The sequence below is a fragment of the Teleopsis dalmanni genome, chromosome 2 (genome assembly GCF_002237135.1).
Source record: "Teleopsis dalmanni isolate 2A chromosome 2, ASM223713v2, whole genome shotgun sequence".
Classification (NCBI taxonomy): Eukaryota; Metazoa; Arthropoda; class Insecta; order Diptera; family Diopsidae; genus Teleopsis; species Teleopsis dalmanni.
In genome coordinates this window covers 158964062-158986439 of record NC_051847.1, presented here as the reverse complement: position 1 = coordinate 158986439, position 22378 = coordinate 158964062, and the positions used below count along the sequence as shown (strand labels likewise).

The 22378-nt window shown below is 30.4% G+C and overlaps 2 protein-coding genes across 3 annotated transcripts; both read right to left on the bottom strand.

Moving 5' to 3' along the window:
* Positions 1–14201: 14201 nt before the first annotated feature.
* On the bottom strand, positions 14202–14802 carry LOC119676017 (defective chorion-1 protein, FC125 isoform-like). The gene has a single exon (XM_038087240.1). The coding sequence runs from the start codon at positions 14640–14642 to the stop codon at positions 14202–14204; it is 441 nt and encodes a 146-aa protein (XP_037943168.1). The 5' UTR covers positions 14643–14802.
* Positions 14803–14998: 196 nt separating this feature from the next.
* On the bottom strand, positions 14999–21604 carry LOC119681061 (defective chorion-1 protein, FC106 isoform-like). 2 transcript variants are annotated; one of them, XM_038094128.1, is made up of 5 exons: positions 21392–21604; positions 21061–21327; positions 17943–20997; positions 17176–17867; positions 14999–16947 (listed from the first exon to the last, which is right to left on the bottom strand). In XM_038094128.1, the coding sequence occupies exons 1-5, from the start codon at positions 21398–21400 to the stop codon at positions 15064–15066; spliced, it is 5907 nt and encodes a 1968-aa protein (XP_037950056.1). In that variant the 5' UTR covers positions 21401–21604; the 3' UTR covers positions 14999–15063. The 2 variants fall into 2 exon arrangements, with proteins under 2 accessions (XP_037950056.1, XP_037950058.1); XM_038094130.1 differs by having other exon boundaries at positions 16856–16961.
* Between the last annotated feature and the right edge of the window lie 774 nt (positions 21605–22378).

The window sequence follows — 22378 nt, the reverse complement described above, 5'->3', positions numbered from 1 at the left end:
TGATTGCCAAAAACTTTTCAGAGTTTTTCCTTAACCGTACCTTTGAAGTGGAAGAAGTTTTTACCAATTACTTTTAAAAGCTAAGTAACATCTAACATTTTTTGTGTTATCTTACATTTAGCTGACTACCTAATTATATCATAATTATTGCTGTTAAAGTTAAAAAAAATATCATTGTATTTAACAAACAAACTACGATAAAGAGAAGAAATATTAAAATAATATAATATAAATGCACAGTAAATTGGGAGTATAATAATATGATCTATTATAAAAAAAGTAGTACACATATATAAGTATATAATTTTATTTATATATATATATATTTGTATATATTAGTATAATCTAAAACAGTTGTTGTTGTTGTTTTCAATAACCTATGTATTGAATTTAACCATAATTCAATAGTGGAATATAGAATGTTTAATTAGTGGAATGTACATATAAAAAATGTTCGTTCCCTGTTCGGTCATGCAAAAATGTACTACTCTGTTTGACCCAACATCGACTAAGTCTATGAAATTGAGTTAAGTACAATAAGGTATAAAGTTGGTTACATAAAGAACCTTAGTGGTTTACTGCCTAAGGAAAACATTTTTATATCTATCTATATCTATGTCAACAGTTGATACGGGTAGTTAATAAAAATGAAGATACCAGAATCAATATAGAAAAAAATAGTTGAATTCCAACATCACCACATATTATCTATGTTGACAATAATTAATCGACAAATATCGAGAAACCTATTGGTTTATGATTCTTAACTTGTCTTGATATTATAAAAATAAAAAGAATAAAAAGAATATAGGTCATCCTTTTACAAATCGTACACCTTTTTGACGTCATCATATCCAATTTGGCTAAAAAATTTTTTATGAGCTCCTTTCATAAGAAGACATGAATCGCAGGAAAAAATGTTGTAATTTTTTTCCTAGAAGATATGGAGCCAGTGGGTTTTGACAAATGGCATATATGCGTTAGTTAAACAAAAATTTCTTTGAAGGTCTGCAATAACAAAGTAAAAGTTTCTAGCTATAAAAGGAGTGTAAGTTGTCCAAATATATGAATTTTTAGTTTTATTTTTGAAATTGATATAATATATTATTACCAATCAATTTGTTAACTTTCGAAATACTTGTGTCTAGGCGGTCAGTGATTCGAAATAGTGAGAATAAATAAAAAAAATATAGAATTATGCAACCAATTGTCAATGCCAATGTATTCCAGATTTATACAAATGGATAAAACTCTTTGAGAATCTTTTAACTAATGGATGTTGTCTTTTTACAGTGTGCCGCACTGAATTTATTGCGATTAGAATTAAATAAAAGGTGCAAAACATGTTAAAATAATGCAATATAAAATTTTAAAAAATAGTATATTTGAAAAAATTTCAACTTTTAATAATTATATGATCTATATAACAGCAAGATATAAATGGTTGGTTATATGCAAAATTATAGCGACCCAGAACAAAAAATTTTTAAGTAACCCAACATAAACGTAGTTTTCCATTTAATTCCGCCACAACCTTCTGTCTTTAGTACTTCTTATCCCTTCTCTTTGACAAATAAGTTTAGCTTGATCACTTCAAAGTTTATTGATCACTTTAAAGTTTAGTGATCTCTTCCAACTAATCTCGATCAAAGAAATGCGATTTCAGGTACACAGAGGATTCATCTACGGAAGAAAACTTACTGCAACAAGTAAAAATCACTTCAAAGTCTATTGACCACCATCAAGTGATCTCGATTTCAGCTATTCAGAGGATTCATCTACCGATGACAACTAATTACAACAAGTAAAAATTAAGGAATATTAGAGTGGAAGAAGAAATATAAAATGAATATAGTACTTGTAGTTGCATCGATTTAAGTACTAAATTAGATTCACCAACCAAAAACGCCATCAATTAAAATAAAATTGCACTGACCTCATTTACATTAAAAATTTGCATACATTTATTTGACTGTGAGTGCCAACAGTTGGGCACGAAACATTTTTGTACTTCATTTTTAAATGTCAAGTTTAATAAAAAAAATTCCCTCAATGGATATTGTATGCGATTCGCGTGACACCTTTGGTGTGTTTAGTAAACATTTTCATATCCTGACGTTTAAAAATACATCCGTCAAAATGTGTGAATGTCAGCATATGTGCAATTGCAGGCCGAGAGTTCCACTTTTAAATGAGTTAATATTCGCTATTTAAGGTTACTCATTCGTAATCCTTACAAAATGTAATGATTTGCGAGTATTTCAGTTTATGTTTGTCCGTCAGTAATTTTAAATAAAATGTTGGCATTTAATTACTTCAAAAATTAATAATAAAACGGCCTGAAGTACAACACAGAGAGTATGTGGTAGCAATGGATTGTAAATATCTGAAATGTGTTCGCACAAATTTAGTGGTAAGTAACAAATACTTACCACTAAGTATTATTTGTTATTTGCTAAATTTTTAATTTTCTAATTAACCCAGAAAAGTTAATAAACAAAAAATCGTAGTTGAATTGTTAGTTTTTAGATTTCTTTCCAACATCAAAATAAATTTTTTTGTAAAAATAATAACATATTATTTAGATCAAATATGAACTTGTTTAGAGACTCTAAAGTAATTTTTCTATATAAAAACTAACACTGATAATACTGAATTGGAGGACACTTTTATGTTTATTTTTCGTTCTTTGCTTTTGTTTTTTGCTTTTTTGTTGCACAAATTGGACAGACGAACAATGAATCCTTCCGAGTTGTATTCTGGCGTGTTTGCATTCCTACTTGATTAATAAATTTAACGAACAGTGAGGATGATTACCTTAGCTATGGTAAAAAGGGCAAAATGCCAAATTGTCTTAATGACAACTAACACGAAAACATATATGTGCGGAGGATAACAGTGAATCCAAACTGAACTGTAGATATAGATATAATCGATTACAGTGGAAAAGAGTAAATTAAGAGTATAAAAATCATGATGTTTGCAGTAAATTTGCAATTAATTTTCTCTGCCTTACTTAAATACATATACTTTTATAATCTACACCAGTGTTCCCCTCAACCCAAAACGGGCCGGAAAAATATTCAATGTGCTTTGTTGGAACCAATAACAAATATCTTTTCAAATAATAATATCGTTAAAGGTGAAAATTCAATATATCGAGAGCAATTGATGCAAATGGTAGAGACCAATGAATCCTGATGTAAGCAATATCTGATGTAAAAACAAGACTTTAAATATACCTCCATTAGATATGTACATATAAAACAATGAATGGAAAACCTTTATTAACACTCAGCAAAAACCCTTCTGGGTGTAAAACCAAATATTTGGTCAAAGTAGACTATAACGGACAAAGATTGTGGTCAACCCCGATACTAGTAATTCAATAGTCCTCCAAATATATAAACCTCATATTACGTTAGTGACTTCAGCAGTAAATGCTTAGGAAAATTTCAGATATAAAGGTTATTATTAAATACATGAACAACTTCTAGTTAATGATATAAATTTTTGTGCCGTTGAATATGAAACTAAAAAGCCTTTATATATTTTTTAACATTTTTATAGCTTCATTATTACTGAAAAATGGTCTTTGTAAATTTCAATTTCAAAAATTTCCGGTCTTACTACAGTTGAGTTTAGAAATATAACAAAATTAAATTTAAAATCTAATTTAAAATACTTTTTAATAAAATCTAAATTAACACAAATTATCTTAAAGTAAAATATTATGCCACAATATCTGTAGCAGAATAATGAGGGCCTCCGAAGTATAAAAATCTTATTGAAATTCGAAAAATCATTCCAATTCTCTCACTGCTATGGTTTCTTTATGCATTAAAGTATGTGGATTCCGCGACGTCTCAAAATTAAATAAAAGTCTTTCTAACTGAAACCCCCAAAAACATCCATATAAGAATATTTGTCACTTCTGTGAAATAGGTGTTGAAATGTCTGAATATTTTGTCTGTGAATACCCAAAACTGATCAGCAGCGGACTTGTCTATCTCGGCGACAAACCCATTGCATTACATTTTGTATGGAATGCAACAAAAACATTTTATACTCCCATATTCATCAAATACCCGAGGAACGGTTTGAACATCTGAGTAATTTTCTATATTATAATAATACATAATGTAAGCTTTGATTAAAAAATGATATTGGTATTATTAAAACTGTCTAATTGAAAGCCCGTTAATTTGTTATATTATCTATAAACTTATAATTTAACGAATTGATATAAGACTTGGGTCGCGTTTTTAGTCTTGAATTTATTTTATTTTTTTTATTTATATTTATAATGCGATGATAATTAACTTATTTTGATATCATATTCCTGCACTCTCGTCTCTTCGCATATTAAGTATTTTTACACATACATTATTAGTATGAATATTCTGCTAACAGAATGTTAAAAAAAAATATCGGCATTGTGTATATGCAGCAAGTGCCAAAGGATTAATCGGTCGTACAGCTAATGTAAAAAAATTAATCGCCAGATGGTATTAAAAACTTACATGATAATTACTTGCAGCACTATTAATGAAAAAAACATTTTTTTTAGATATTTCAAATGTATACTATTTGAATTTCTCAATATTGGTTTTAACTGCCGTTTATGAATTGTTATTTATGTTTCAATATATATTTTTATTATTAATTGGACAGATAGAAAAATCTTTTAAATTTAAAACATATTGCTCTTAGTTTATCTTATCTATACGATTAACATTATTCTTTCAAACCCTTCCCCACATTCCATTTGAACGTGAAAAATATGGTAAGTAAAATATTTGAGTTGGAAAAAATAGGAATAGGAAAAGTACTTATATGTAAATGAAAATCTTTCAAAGAGAAAATTACTACCGCCATATAAGGGGTAATTATGTGTTATTAAGAAAATTGTTATTAGTGTCGTGGGTGGCGTAATAGTTGTATGTATATATAGAATACAATGCATCAAATGGTATCCGCATATTAAGGTCAAAACTACAATTAAACAATGTGAAAGGATGTGAATCATAATCATAATTATCAGTATAATATTTTCCACTAGGCGAAAACCGAAATGTGTTGAAAAATATGGCAGATATTAAAATCCATAAAAACAAAATACTAATCAGTGGTTTGCTTTATTGTATAAGAAAAAATATAGAAGAAATTGACTTCAATTTAATAAAAATTTACCTATAAGAAATTTTATGACTTGAGTCATTAAAGGCAATACTATGCAAAAAAATGCAAAAAAAATAAAAATTATATTCAATTAACTCAGAATTCATTGTGGAAATACTTTTCCACAGAAAATCCATAAATTCTGTGTCATTTATATCTTTATAAATGTATGAGATTTATTATTTTGTTAATAAAAAAATATGTCTATTTTTAAGATTTATTTTCTAGTTTTTAAAAAAATAAATAAATAGATAGCTATATAGCGGACTTTTTTGGCTTTTATTAATTTCGATAGTTTTCTTATTAAACTGAATAAAAAGCCGAAAAAGTTTCTCCTTTATGTTTAGAAGATTTTCTTCACGATCGATAACTTAAAACGTATCTATATCTAACTTTTACAAAACTAAATTTTGTGATGTCAATATTTTTTGAATTCAATGTGAAATATGATTGCTGAGATGTATATATCTTGACGCTACAGTCCACTACAGATACATAGATAGACAGATTATTCTATTCTGTTTATTTTCATATATATTTATTTGTATTATTTCATCTTTACTACTGATGTCTGTTCTCATTGTTCATTCTATTGCTCTCTTCTCTTATTTCCTGGTAAGTACCTATTATCTTTTCTCCAAACTTTCATTTCGCCACTGTGTACTATTACACGTATGTGTAGTATATATTCTTATCGAAGAAATAATCTAGATTAGCTAAAGTTAAAAACAAACATTCAAAAATATTTTAAATTCTATTAAGTACAATTTTCATAATTAGTTTGTATTTTAATAAATTATTTTCTACACAAACGGATATATATTTAATTTATTGCTACAATAAAATAAACAATTTTATGCAGCAATAACTAAATAAACGACGCGAAAATAGCTAAAATAATACAATAAAACTACACACTATGTTTTTTTATCATAATTACTAATAGTATTAGTTCCATGCATTTGCTTATTAATAAATTAGATTCAAATCCAGAGTAGTAGCAGAGTAGTGTTTAAAGTTTAAATATATATTTGATAAAATTGAAAACTAATATACCTCTATGACGACTGTTGTTTGCAAACTTTATGAAGTGGCATTTTAGTTGACAATACAAATATTTTGCGTCTTGGAAACCCTCGAACTATTCCAAATATTTATTGCATGCACGTGAAAATAACAAAATAAAATCAACAATTCATCCACAAATTTTTATAGCAATCGGAAAAAATGAAACAGAATATTTTTGTAGTTCTTCAACAAAATTAAATAAAACATTTGCTAAAGTTTTAAATTGACGGCAGAAAATATCGCTGTTATTGAAAAATTTTAAATATCCGCTGTTCGAATTTGAAATGCTCGTGCTTCGACAGAATCGTCCTTGTTTGGAAAAGTAAAATAACCTCCAGACACTGGTAATGTTTATCGTAAAAGTTTAAAGTTAAAATTGCAATTTGTCTTCTCAAGGCTCAGCGGAACAAAAACTTTTACAAAACAATTAAACACGTGCAGAATAAATCCTTAACATTTAGTGAAACACACTTATATTTAGTATATCGAATATATTAGATGAATAAATAAAAGTATTACATGAACTGTATCGAAATTCATCAACTGATTGCAGTACTATGTTAGCGGAACAAATCTATTTGTCAACCAATTTTTATAACTAACAGCACTATTATCTATATGATCAACCACTATTAAATACAAATATAAAATAATAATACCATCCATTAATTTAGTTTAATATCCTTTAATTTACTTACACAGTGCAGTCTTATCTAAAGTTTATCATGTTTCTTATATTGTGTATGATATGAGAAACAATAATAGTTCAGTTCTGTGATAAAGTTTTGTTTCTGCAAGTGATCACCTTATTTGACAATCATATTAAATAATAAACATATCTACTATTACCATCCTTTGAATTTATGTTAATTCAAAATAAATTTTTGTAATCACAAATTTATTTTTAAATATTTCATTATCCTTTAATACAAATCCAATATATATTTAGCACACCTGCTTATTGGTACATACATGGAAAGAAATAAATCGATTGATTTGCTCATATCTAAAAGACTTAAAATGCCTTACATTCTCCATCCTATTTTAAAATTCTTTGCCTTCATCATTTGTACTAATTAAAATAGTTTAGCAAAGAACATGATTGAGATATGAAGACAATTTTTTGTTCTTCAAAATATTATAGAAAAAGTAATTTAAATATATATAAGATATATAAATAGATATATAAATAAATAAATATAAATCAGTGAGAATCAAAAAGTGTTTTTTTTTGAATATTCTTCTTTATAGTTCAATACTATTAATTCGTTTATTTTTTTAAAGCACCAAATTTACTAATCCTCATGAAAAATTTTTTCTTAAATTCATGTATGTTCAACCAGCCTCTTTAATAACAATTCTTTAGAGAAATTTTTTCAATAACTTTTCATCAATATATCTTACAATTTATTATCGTTTTTTGCAGTTTTCTTATTCAATAATAGCAATTATAATAATTGCACATTCCGATATTTTAAATTTGAATGGAGTTTAAATGTAAAATTCAACTACTACAGTAATTATAAATACTTACACTACTGTTACAATATAAATTCTTAAATTATTGTTTATGATATAAATCAAATAACATATTCAATTATATTTAATTAGTAAAAAAGAAAGAGTTTGAATTTGTACTTGCTTCCATACCCTTTACACAAATAGTTATGCCAGAAATCAATTATTTATATTTACATGCAATATTTTTTTGCACCCAGATGAAAACAGAGAAAACAGAAATTATTTCATTACGAATAATTATCAAGCTAATTTACTTAATATAGCAAACTTACAAAAATAAAAAAGAACGACATTTTGAAAGCCATTCTAAAACACATACGATTAACAATTCCTACTCAGAATGGAAGATGAAGTTAAAACATCTGAGTTTAACGATTAATAACAAATATTAAGTCCTTTATGGAATGGGAAATATAGTATTAAAAAGAAAATGCTAATAAATAAAGATGTTATATACTTGAAAATTGTTGAACACAAATTTCTCATTATTATTATTTATTTTATATTGATTTTTTCTTTAGACCAAGCATTTTAAGAACTCCCCTTTTTCAGTAATAAACTTAAATATACTATTTGATTAGCTTAAATTCACAAAAGATGTCCAAGTTCCACTATCTCAGAATCCAATAAACTCATTTGTCGACAAACTGACAGGTCGACAGATGCACATACATTCTCAATCAATTTGCCTGTCGAATAGAGTGGTGGTTAATCTTGTGGCCAATTATCTCTTCATTGCTTTACAAACATTTTGATAAACTTAATATAACCTTTTCTAATAACGGTGTGTAGGGTGTAGTAATTTGAAGTACATTTGGGCATTGCATTTTGTTACTAACATAAGAAAACTCACATAGCTGCAACCACTTGCCTATGAAAAATTAAAAAGCATCTGTTCATGCATTGGCACAGGAATTTGAAATTTTCTTTGCACTTATGCAAGTATGAGGCGCTTGAAAAGAGACTGTGATTTTACATAAAATTTTCTTATTTTACTTTCCCATTTAAGACAGAAGGTTTTTGTGTACGAATAAATTATTTCAGATATGTAAAATAATGTAATTTTTTTTTAAATATTTTATACCATTGTGAATAAAGAGTATATAACGTTTGATAAGATGTTGATAACGGGAAGTAACAGCGGCAATTCTATTGCATTTCGAATAAAACTTAGACAATATATATACAATATATAAAATTGGAATGATTAGTAATTTTATTGTTCTTCTAGAATTTGAAATGAAATTAAAAATTTGAACTTTGCAGCTTTTATGAGCATATATTAATTAAGTAAAAAGAATCTATCTGTATATATGTACATATTTCAAGCACGCTAGTCCCTTTGACACTTTATGTTGTGCACATTGAAGTGCGATCTGACCATGGCATTTTGCTATGGAACGTTATGAACTAACAAGCATGGAGATTTTTTGAAATAAAACCGTACAAAAAAACCTTCTTTAATAACTGTTGGTTATTAGAGATTAAGTTAAACAAAAAAATCCTTTGAGTCTCGTATCTCCAAATGTGTAGTAATGAAATTGGTGTGAAAATGTGTGCATCTTTGACATATGCTATATTGTTTAATAAGTTGCCTGACCAGAAATAAAAAAAATATGTTATTGTTAAAAATGGTTTTATTTTCAAAACAATCTTAATGTCAAATGCTCAAATGCTTAATGTTCAGTCATAAACATCAAAATTCGTGCCTTTTAGGATCAATTTACTGCAATTACAATCCATTCTGGCAAAAAAAAACGCCCGAAAGCAATATAGCTAAATAATCGAAATAACGCTAATAATCGAATTCTTACACCTTCCGATTTTAAGTAAAGGTGTATAAATTTGTAAGTTTTGTTAACAATTATTATAAAATGATAAAATAAATAATAAATATTTTTACATTTTCTATGAGATTTTTGCTGTTTGTTTTTGGTGGCAGATTGTAAGTAAGAACGTCCTTATATCCTTTTAAATTTGAATTTAAAAGGATTTAAAGTATGTATCATTGACTATCTCTGTATCACATGCCTTTGTCATAGAATATCTGTATAGTAAGTAGAAAGACAATTTTTTCATACACATACTATTGCATAGAAGTTTTTAAACGAATATCTCTAATATATTTTAATTTCAAAACGTTGAAGAGCGAACACAGGTGAAAGTAGAATTCAGCATAAAAAAGCAAAAAAGAAAAACTATAATAAAAAATAAATCAAATTTAAAATGGCATAATTATATAATACAGTAAATTTAAAATTAAGTCAATTGTTTTTTAATTAAATCAACTTTATACAATAATAAGAACACCAGAAACACCATTCGAAACAACCATATTTTAATAATTAACAGAATGATTTTTTATTCATTAAGATTACTAATAAACTTTATTAATCAAATATTACTTTATGCACAGCACGGAAGGTATTTTTCGGAGCCTTTTGAGCCGTTGCCAATAGATATTATCAACTCATAAATAATAAAGTAACCTTTGTAAGATTTTATTGCCGAGCTATTCTTTCAGTAACATTATACATATTTCATGGACAATTTATAAACATTGAACTGCAAGCCACATGAATCTGAGAACCTGTTCAGCATTAAACAAAACTCAACGGGTCTTTTGCATTTAATGACAGCAACACAAAATGCGTTGTAGATACAATCTACGTACCTGGAAGTGCTTTTCATATTAAATAATACATATTTAAAATATCGTATTTAATATATCAACTCAATTTAAAGTTTAAGTATTAAAAAGTTTGGCATAATGTACAAGTGAAACAAATTTAATATTTTAAGCTCATTTAAAAATTTAGGCTCAAATCATTTCAGCGGCATAAATACTCATACGTGTGTTCAAGTGCGTTCTTCTTGGTTTTTAGTCGGCAAAAGACAATGGCTCCATCGAAACGATTATTCCGCCCAGTTTGCGTTTTATGTGGGTATCACCATACACATACACACACACATTCATACACACGCAAATAAACTTGCAGGCAGGTGTTTAATTATTATAATTAGTGATCCAAAATTCTAACAAAATTACACAGCACAACACAATTACAAAAATGTATGCCAAACAAACACACAAAAACAAAATCACAAACAGGAGAAAAGCTTAAGTTGAGTAGGTAACCCTGTGCTTGTAGTTACAAAATGTCTGCCAAACCCAACTTTCAGTTTCGTGTTTACTTGAATTGTGATTAATATAGAAAAATGGAACATTTGGCTTTGGTCTGAATGTCGAGGACATATTTGCCAGGAAACATACGTACATTAAAGATAGCACATCAGTTTTGCACATCATTAAGAATTGTCAGGTCGTGTAAGTTTTACGTTTTCTTCTTTAAATCCACAAAAACTAAAGACCGCAAAATGCACCGTTCACACAAAACTATTGACGAAAAAAATTATTCTGTAACGTTTGAAAAATTTTTACAACAAAAATTTATTACATGTAAGAATCTAAAAAAGTGTACAATAAATAAGCTATAATGCATTAAATACGACATTTGAAATATATGATTTTTTATGTATGATTTGTTAGTTGCTACCACATTTGACTACGCTACATCAGAAACATAACTATATATGTATATGTATGAATGCAATATTAATCCTTTTGTTAGCCCCAACGCTGAAATTAATCATTATTTGTATTTTAAGCGTTATCTGGACTTTATTTTCTGGTAATGCGATATCTCCTTACGATTTTGGCTTTTCTATTTATTATAACAACAACAGTGACTAATTTGAAACGAAAAATAATAAAAACAGTAACAGACGATATAATTGACTGTGATAGACTAAGTGCACTTGTTAAAATTTTTGGTCACTGAGATATGGCAGTTAACCGAGATAAAGTGATCATTTTTTTTTTTTGGTATTAAATCTGTAAACCTCTCTTAAAGTTTCTGGCCACAGTACGGATTGATTCCACAATACTAAAAACAACCTCACCAGATATAATAAATAAAAGTAACTTGCGATTAAAAATACTTTCATATATATTTTTAAAATAACATTGTTACTTACATAGATTTCATTGCACGATTGAAACTGAATTGGAAGACAATTAAGAAAGCTTAGTTTCATGTCTTTAATTCAGTAATTGCACCATGACTTCATTAGTTTGGATACTTATGATGGCCAAAACGAAATTGAAAAAAAAAAACAATGTTAACTGAGTACTTATTTTAAATAAGTAAATAAAATAAGTACTTGGAGGCTTCCCAAAATGCTTTACCAATAGGCTTTAAGGTGTAAGACTAGAACACTTTATATACCTACAAGCTGTATAACTTTTTACTCTTACAATTTTTATGGTCGTGTGCCATTTAAAAAGGCAGAAAATAATTTTATAAACTCATTCACTGGCGGAATTGGGCTTAATTTTGTTAAGTGACACGTCAAAATTTATAAATTCAGCAACATTCATTTAAAAAGTAATTGAAAGAGAAAAATTGTTATTATTACTACGGTAATTGTGCCATTGGTATTGAACACTTTTTTTGGTTCGAGTTTGGCTTTTTATTAATATTTCTTCTACAATAATATATAAAAAATAAAATAGTATAATATTATGTGTCAATTTTTGGAAATTAAAAATTCATCCATTTGTCTATATTTACTACTGAGATATGTATAACTATAACTGTTCAAAAGGTCTTAAACAACGCTAAAATAAGAGCGGTAATTAAAGATTGAAATGATTTTTAGGAAATTTTTTACTTTAATACTATCATTATTCTTTTTACTGCGCTTATTGAATCAATTTTAATGTATTCATCATATCTCAACATGCTTTCAACGACTTCAACTTTTAAACTTCTGTACAGCTTTCATGATATTGTCTCAATCTATCTAGATCAATAATCGAACACCTGGGACCATAATTTTTGAAATAGCTTATGATACTATGAAATACTCTTATATATTGGCCAATATCTGAGCCATTAGTTTAGAGTTCTATATGAAAATAACGTTTCGTCTGCCAAAAAATACCTCAAAGTATAAGGTGCATATAGAGACTGGGCTACCGACGCTATATACCCAAACATTGATATTGCCTTTTGATCATATCAATCGTGTTAGGAATTTGCTAGATAATCGGATTCAAAATATATATATAGCGCAGTACCTAATAAAGGATAAAACATTATTTTTTGAAAAATGGTCTGAACTGGCATTCGAGTTAAATGTGACTAATGATTCGGGTATTGATGATACTCGTAACTGAAAACTGTTGCAAAAAATATAATAACGAAACTAAGTATTAAAGAGCGCAGAAATTTTGTAGAAAGGGCAAGAAACAGTTTCTTGAGAGATGCGTATAGTAAGTTAAATTATTATCTAGGTGTCAATAATTATTTTCACGAGCAATATATTCCGTACGAAAGTAAAGACACGCTGGTCACGATATGCAACCTTAAATTGAAAGACCATGTAATACATTTAATAAGCAAATGATCAATTTTTAACGAACACAGAATGCTGTACTTTGATAAACATTCGCTCGACGTCGATGAAACCGTACAAATATTGAATGTCCCCAACTGGAGATTGTTAAAGGATTTTATGAATATGCGTTATATATATAGGCAAAAGATAATTAAAACAGATTTTTAAATCAATTTATATGAGATTTGTTATTCTTATTATAGTAACATAATATAATAATTATATTGTATAATTAATTTTGTTAGTACTAATATTTATTTAATATTTATGATAAATAATTAATAGGTTGATTTAAATTTCCGGTAGACTGCTAAAATGCTATAGCAGTAAGCTTTATATATATAATATACTTGTTATAAATTTCTGCGCAATATAACAAATTTAAAATGAAGTAAAATAAATCTAATAATACTACACTATAATGCTATATTACTAGAGATTATAGTGCTTCTTCCCAATTTTCACACAGAAAATATAAACAAAAAGAATTTTAAACTTATAAAGAATAGTTGGGTGATCTATTACCCTTTACAAATACACGTATCATATTCTGCTCTACAAACTGTAGATACACAATACAAGTTTTGTATACGATACCTATATGTATAGCCTTAGAGTTAATCAGAAATTATAGTATAGCATTTTAGTGTAGTATACAATTCAGTCACACGTTACATTTGAAATCAGTATTATAGTTTATTCTGATTCTCATATTCTGATTCCTAACACATTAAGCAATTTGAATCATAATGTTTGTCAAAAATGATATGGACATATATGCGTATTAAGATCTAATTATACAATTAACTACAAAATAATACTCTGAGAGTATTTAATTCAGTTTAGACTTTGTTTCACATTTGTGTTATCATTTTTGTTTGCAATGGTAAAATCTAGAGAAATAAAACTTTCTTAATTATATTATAATTAAAGATTTAATTTTTTTTTAATACGACATAACAACAAAGTTAATCATCAGCATCATCAAATTGAAAATAGTCTATATCATCTTGTATGGATCCCGCTTTGTATTGCTCTGATTTGTTTTCCCTATTGAAATCATCGTCCGGATTCTTTTCTGCAGCAGCTAACTCCATTACTGAATGCAACATATCGCTTGGTATAACAGGCGGCTTTATAGAAACTTTTGTTTGTTTAGTATGCTCCAGCAACGATTTGTACAATATTGGAAACCTGCGTTGAAAATCTATTTTTATTTTAAGTAAACGTTCCAACATATCCGGTGTTAAGATATTATTAGTTGGTGTTTGTGTTTGGATATCGCGTTTGTATCGTCTGTTAGTCAAATATGGTTCATAGCTGCCACCGCCGTAAACAAGTGGTCGGTGCAAATCATAAGGCTTTTGTCTCCAAGGATCATCTGGGCGATCTATAGGTCTGATTCCCATATAAGGTTGCAATGAACTTGGACTAAAACTAAATATGGATCCTAATAATTCTTTAGAAATTGATGGAGTCGATGTACTGTTGACAAACGGTGAATAATGTTAATATGCAAAACGAAATATGCATGGTAGTGATGAAAAGCATTATCAAGTTTTTTTATGAGATTGATATTTTTTAAAGGCGAGATGTATGTGACAAAATGCAATGCCAATATGAAAATACAAAATAAAAATCATTTTTCAATATATAGAAATGAAGTGAAAAAATATATAAAATATAAAATTTTTAAATGAAAAAATCTGTAAAAAAAAAATATTGTAATATATATTAAATGGTTTAATTTAAAACCCACGTTTTGAAGTTTCGAAGTTGAAGTACGCAGTCTTCAGCTTTGAAGGTAAGCCACATAGTTACTTATGAAGGTTATTTGGCTTTCAAAGTCTTCTTGGATTTTGATTTTCTGCGCTTCAAACGCTTCGATTTAAGTTTTTTTGTTGGTTGAGTTAAACGAGATTTCGACGTAGTTACAGTAATTTCCTTTGGTACAAAGCTTGATGCAGATTTCAATGGTTCTTCAATATTTGCGGATAAAAATTTTTCTATTCTGTTATTGTCAGTATAGCGGCTGAGTTCGTGAAGCAGCCGTAGAATGTCCAATATTTTTGTGCTAGCAGTTGGGTCATTGTTTGTTTGGAAATTAATTTCCTTTAGAATATGATCTGGAATATCCACGGTTTGTGTTGTAAAAGTATGAATATTATTCAGTTTGGGTTTATTTAATTTTTCTGTCATTTCTGGATGGGACGCCAATTTTTTTTTTGAAAACTTTCCACGTAATTCATACGGATTTAAAGTGGTTTGTTCTGCGTGATATTCTCGAGAATCTAATAGCTCTGAATTCACAGCGTGTACATAGGCTTGAAGAATACTTTCATTTTCGCTAGAAGTTACAAATGTTTTTCCCTCATTTTTGTTGACTTTCGTGTCTTGCAAGCTTCTTGAGCGCTTGTCTTTTTCAGTTTCAAGTAATTTAACTCTTACTCCATTATTTTGTGCTTGTTGAGTTTGCAATGTTTTCTTTTGCAAATCGTTGTCATAATTATTTCTTTTTATTTCGACTATAACATCTTCAGCGTAATCTTCGCCACTTTTAACGTCTGTATTCAATTTCCCACTAAGTTCGTATTCTAACTGATGTGCTCTTGTTAAAAATTTATTGTCATATCCACGAAGAGTCATTTCATGCAACCATCTTTTATAATTTGAATCACAAATTTCTGCTCTTTTCTTTAAATTTAAATTATTCTCTTTTTCAGGGTCTGCCATTTGTTTACCAGCAGCTTTCTGACCACCTGAACTTGCTCGCATCTTACAAATTTCGCAACAATTTGAGAGACGTGCTTTAACCAACTTCATTAACGACAAAAGGAGCTCAGTCTCTACGGATGAGTTATGCATTTCATTTTCAGAAGACCCAACAGTTTGCTTTGTTGGGTATCTCAAAATGGAAGATAATAATTTTGGGGTTGTTGATGTGACAGACGGCTCAGAATTAATTGCATTTGTCTGGCGACTAAAATGATTTACAAAATCCACATCCTTCGTTTTGTGAACAACATTTGAAAGTTGCTCCTGTTTGATTGCATCGTTGGAGTTCATATGACTTTGTGTATTTTGCACGTATTTCTGGTGCAACATAGGCGTCTTAGGTTGCTGCATTTCTATCTGTTTTGAATGTATTGCAACTTGCTGACTGTTCGAGGAATCTGTTTTTATTAAATCATCTTGAGAACTACTGTATTGCATATTTTCTAAACTATGCATATGTTCATCCGCATGCTTATAGATAGTGTTGCTTTTTGCTTCAAAATCTTCTGTACCTGAAATATTTACTGGTTCGTGACTAGCACGTTCTAGAGCTTCACGAATCGAAGCTGCATTGTGACGCATCAAAGCTTCAGCAGGATCTTCGTCGGGCTGTAATGTGATTTCTTTAAGTGTTGATTTGTACGTATTTCGCAGTTCATTCAGAGATTTTTCATCAATAGCATGTATAGTACCATAATTCGCATTTCGTTTATTTCTTAACGCCTTTGCATAACGCATCGACCTAACTCTTATTGCATTAGAAATTAAATTTTTTGCTAACCTTGAAGCGGGTTCCTCTTCCGAAGAAGTTTTGACAATATCTGATGAATAATTTGTCGCTGTTGAAATTAAATTAGTGTTGTCAGGTTTCTTGTGATACTGTTGCTTGTCGTCTGAGGTGTTCTTACTGCGTGCGTTTGATACATGGGGCCTTAATTTCTGAAATGCGTCGCCTGTTAATGATATGAAGTTTTTACAAAAACAATAGTTGATGAACGTGAGTGATTTAATTAGTTGCGAATATGAGTGTCTTTTAAGTAAAATCAAATATAAAAAATAAGGTTGTGTTTCTATGTAATGTAGCCAAAGAACTAATGTAATGTGGTATGTGATATAATAAATAAATTACTATTAGGTAATTATTTTGAATTAAAATTTGAAACTCACCCCTAAAGTTTGATGTGAGCGTAACATGGATTCAATTTCATCATTACCAATGGCAGTTCTATATCCAATTGCGCCATTGCTACTACTTCCTTTGTTACCATATCCACCACTTCCCATATTACCACCATAACCTTCACGAGCTCCACCATAACCACCACCGCTATTACCACGAGAGCCCCCATAACTCATTTCTTTTCCATATCCTGCACTACCACCTCCATAACCTCCTCCTCCTCCATAACTACTACCACCCCCATAACCACCAATACCTCTGTTATTGCTAATTCCTCCATAACGACTACCTCCATAACCTCCGATACCTCTATTATTGTTAATTGGTCCATAACCGCCTCCGCGTCCATAACCGCTACCTCCACCATAACTGCCACTTCCTCCATAACTGTTACCTCCTCCATAACTGTTACCTGCGCCATAACTACCACCTCCACCATAACCGCCACCTCTTCCATAACTGACACCTGCTCCATACCTGCCACCTCCTCCATACATACCATAACTACCACCTCCACCATATCCTCCAGTTCGACCATAACCTCCAGTTCCACCATAATTCATATTTCCACCGTATTCATTATTTGGCATTGTATAGTAATAATTTATTACTGTTCCCGTTTTTCCTCTATGGCCATGTCCACCGCCAATTTCCAAAATATCTAAATCATCAAGTAAATCTGTACGCAAAATATTTTGTTTACTATCTGAATCAAATATATTTAAATTTTTTGGAGCTACACCAAATAAATTACCTCTATGACGTGCTTTCCCAGCATTTTCAGGCATTTGAGGAACAGCTTCACCAACGATAGCCTGTCCCGACTTTTCAGATACATCAATAGCCATCATCATGGGATTACTCATTTGCCTATGATTTTGCATCATTTGCATATTTTCCTTATTGGTTTTCAGTTCTTCAGGTTGATTTTGTTGTGAATTATCAACCCACTGTCTAGCACCAGTTTGTGGTTCATGCATATGCATCATTGGTACTTGTTGCGGATTTTGCGGCATTTGACGTAACGGAGTAGCCCATTGACGTTGTTGCATGATCATTTTTCGCAATTCTTGATTTTGTTGCCATACATCAGTTGAAGGTTGATCTTTATCAGTTCTTTGCTCTGCCCATTGTCGTTGTTGATTTGATAGTTCATTTTCTTGTACATTCACATTCCATTGTGACGATTTCTCAGAGAATTTAGTTTTTTCACTCATCTTATCATCTAACCATTGTCGTTGATTCAGTGGTTGTTCTGCAAACTGTTTTCTATCCATACTATCATTAATTCTCTCTTTAGTCCACAACTGCTTCTCGACTGGCATATTTTTTTCCCCTTGATGACTCCACTGACGTTGCAAAATTGATGTCGACTTCGTTGGGTTTTCTTCACGTTGTGGTTGATCATGTTTTTTTTGTGAACCCTGCTGCTCAATCCATTGCCTTTGTACATGTGGGAAATCTTTTGTTAATTTTTCTGCATCAGCTACTTTCTTCATAGCCTGTTGTTCTGCCCACTGCCGTTCAACAGGATTTAATTTACTCATATCTTGATTTACCCACTGACGTTGGGAGCTTGTTGACTTTGTAGGACTTTTTTCAATTTGTGGCTTTTCCACCCATTGACGGTGTTGAGGAATTTTACTTCCTTCCATGTCACTTTTTTTCTTCATATTCTCTGGTTCCGCCCACTGTCGTTCAATAGGTGCCAAATCGCCGTCTTCCTGATTTGCCCATTGACGTTGCGACATTGTCGGCTTCGTAAGCTTTTCTTCATGCTCTGTTTGATCATTTTTCTTATGTGAAGCCTGCTGCTCAATCCATTGTCTTTCTGCTGGAGGTAAGTCTTTTATGAGTTTTTCGGCCCATTGGCGTTGTTGAGGAAGTTTACTTTTCACCATATCAGCAATTTGCTTTGTTATCTGTTGTTCTGCCCATTGTCGTTCAACAGGTGTTAATTTATCTAATTCTTGGTTTACCCACTGGCGCGGGTCTTTTATTTGTGGTTTCGATTGAACATCAACCCATTGTCTATGTTCTTTTTCTTTTATTGATTTATTGGTATCTGCCCATTGGCTTTCCATTGATTTTTCTTTATGTTGTGTACACATGTGCTTCTCGTCTGCATTTTGGAGCGTTTTATTTTCGACTTCTTTATTTTTAAATTCGCTCTTTATCATTTCAGTGCTTTCGAGTTTAGTTGTCATTTCTTCTGGATTCGCGTTAGCCCGTCGATAAGCATACACAAGCATTTTGATGATATCCTCATTTGTCATCTGTTTTTTAAGAGAAGCATCATTTGCCATAACTTGGCGTTTTATTGGAACTGCAGTCAGATTCGACTTCGGCTTCACATCGGAATCGACATTTTTTTTTGTGAATTTTAAGTCATTTTGAGCGGCTGTTTGGAGCAATTTTCCCATATATTCATCTCTCAAAGCTTTCTCAATATCATCTTTAGTGATTTTGTAAACTGGTGTTTTACTTAACGGATATGTCAGTTTATAAGGAGAATCATTTTTCATATTTGCCAAGTTAGTTGTAGCAGCTGAGCGTAATTTTTTAGCTTCACGTTCAATTTCTTGCAACAATCTTAACTCGTATATAACTTGACGTTCAAAAGCTTTCAATTTAGACTCTATTAAAATATCCGCAGGAGATTTTATTATACGTTTTTCAGGATTTTTCTCATTATGATTGCTCTTTATTTGTGGAGGAATGCTAAACCAAAGTATCGGTACATTTTTCTTACCAAGCGCTTCCTGCAATTGCGCTCTAAGCTTCATTTCAGATATTTTCTCCGAAGGCGATGATTTTGTTTTTGATACACTTTTACTTTGCACGCTATCATTTGGTTTTATGCGTACTTCTGAAATTTCCGAAGCGGCTGCGCTCATAGGACCAGGTTGCATTGGACGCCAATTTGGGAAAAATTGAAAGTTTTGAAATGGTTGTGGTACTTGTTCAAGAGCGCTACCTAGCAATTGACCACCATCCATAACTGCTTGCATTGGTGCAAATTTCATCAATGTCGGCACCTGAGGAGCAGGAGGTGGAGTTGGAGAACTTTCTGGTTCGGATGCAATAGGTTCGGCAAGTGATTGATCTGGTGGTGATTGTGAATCTGTTGTACCGTCTACATCCGGAGCTGAACCGACGACTGATTCACCAGTTTGTGCAGGAACGTTTCCATTTTGAACTAGTTGGGCAAAATTTGGTAATTGTGTGAGATCAATTTGTCCGAATGTAGCTTGTCCTAGTCCTGGGAATGCTTGTCCAAGAGTTTGACCAAGATCTGAGTTAATGGTGTCTTTTAATAGTTTTTGAGTTTGTTGCAAAATTTGTCCAGATTGTGTGTTATTACTTGACAAAAGCAAATTGCCTGTCTGCAGAGCTTGCCCCAGCAATGAATCAGAATCCTGTGGAAGAATTTGTTGCAAATTTAATTGGGAAATTGATTGCATCAATTGAGCCAACGCCGGGTTTGAAGTAGGCAATGGTGAAGGCTGTTGATTTTGACGAGCAAGCCGTGCAACTTGTTGATTTTCAGGTACTGATCTAGAAACTAAAGGTGCAGATGTATCATGATCATCAGCTAACACCAAAATAACTTTAGATGCAGCAGCTTGTTGATCAACTGGTGCACCTAAAAGCTGCGCTCCGGATAGAAGAGTGTTGATTGTAGGAAAAAGTGTACCAAAAAATTGCATAGTTGGCCCAATCCCTTGTCCAAATCCTTGACCCAAACTATGTCCTAATGCTTGCCCAAAGTCTTGATTAAAAAGTGGTAAACGTATTTGTCCTAGCAACTTCAAAATCAAAACCAAAATAGTAAAAAATAATTAATATAATAAATAATTCAGTTAAATTACTTGAGTAGTATCAATGTCAGAACTTTTTGCAGGTACTGAGGCATCACCATTTACTGGAGAACTAGTGACACTATCTGCAGAATCCGTTGGTACTGGTGGTGAAGTTCTAGCAGTATCACTATCTAATGAATCTGGGACTGGAACAGAAGATTGTTCAGGTGTTTCAGCTGCTTGTAAATCATCTTCAGATTCATTTGTCACGTCACTGATTACAAACTTTGTCAAAACCAGCACCACAAAAATTGAGACAAATAACTGTCGTGAATGCTAAATAAAAATTTGATTGTTTATAAATTTTAATGCGCTAGTTTCTTTAATCAAGGGGTCCTACCCAATTCATATTTAAAGCATGCAAAATTTAATTTCACTGACACTAACAAAAATGATTATAATTTATGAGTCCTATATATATAGCAAGGACTATATTATCACAAATATTTAAATGCGTATAACTGTTCAGTACACGGCAAAATATATAAATTTTCTTTTCACTTAAAACCTTTCACAATGAAGTTTTCTCGAACACTGAATTCAATAACGCACAGAACGTGCAAAAATAGACTTTTTCTGGCTACATACTGCAAACGTTGTAAATTCTTAAATTTGTAGAACACAAAAACTAGAAAACCTAAAGAATTGCAGCGTCACTTCTTTCGATAGCCTAATTTTTGTTGTTTGTAATCTTGCAATCTAAAATTTTGCGACCCCACGCATATGATTAAGTTATTGTATATATATATATATGTCTGTAAATCTCAAGCATATACCATTCAAGTTAAATAGATAAACTATTTTTTACAAACCCGACTGACACCATTCATTTAGATAATTATTGAATTTTTAGAATAAACTAAAAAGTACACTGCAAAGATTATATTTTTTTTAACCATGTGAAAATTTTATATAATAAACTTGTAATGGAAGTGGGACTAGACTTTGAATTTTTGATTAATTAAAGTATATGCATCTCATTGTATCATCTTGACAATTTATCAAGAAAAGAAATTTTTATATATAGCACAGAATACCAAAACCTTGATAAACAGTCAGTCTTATATAAGCATGAAGTTGAATTTACCAAATTTACAGAATAGAACTCCCCTATTCTGTGAAAATTCGTAAATATTTAGTATAGGATACTTAAAATACCTTAACTAACTTAGATCGGAATAAGTAAGACGTTAGATATAGACAGCATAACAGTACATAAAAATATTGCTTATGTTTATATTTTGCATTGTTTAAGATCCGACAGGATCTTCGCTCGGTTCTCTCCTCTAAGAACCATTGCAATTTATCTGGCATCTTCAGTATGTTA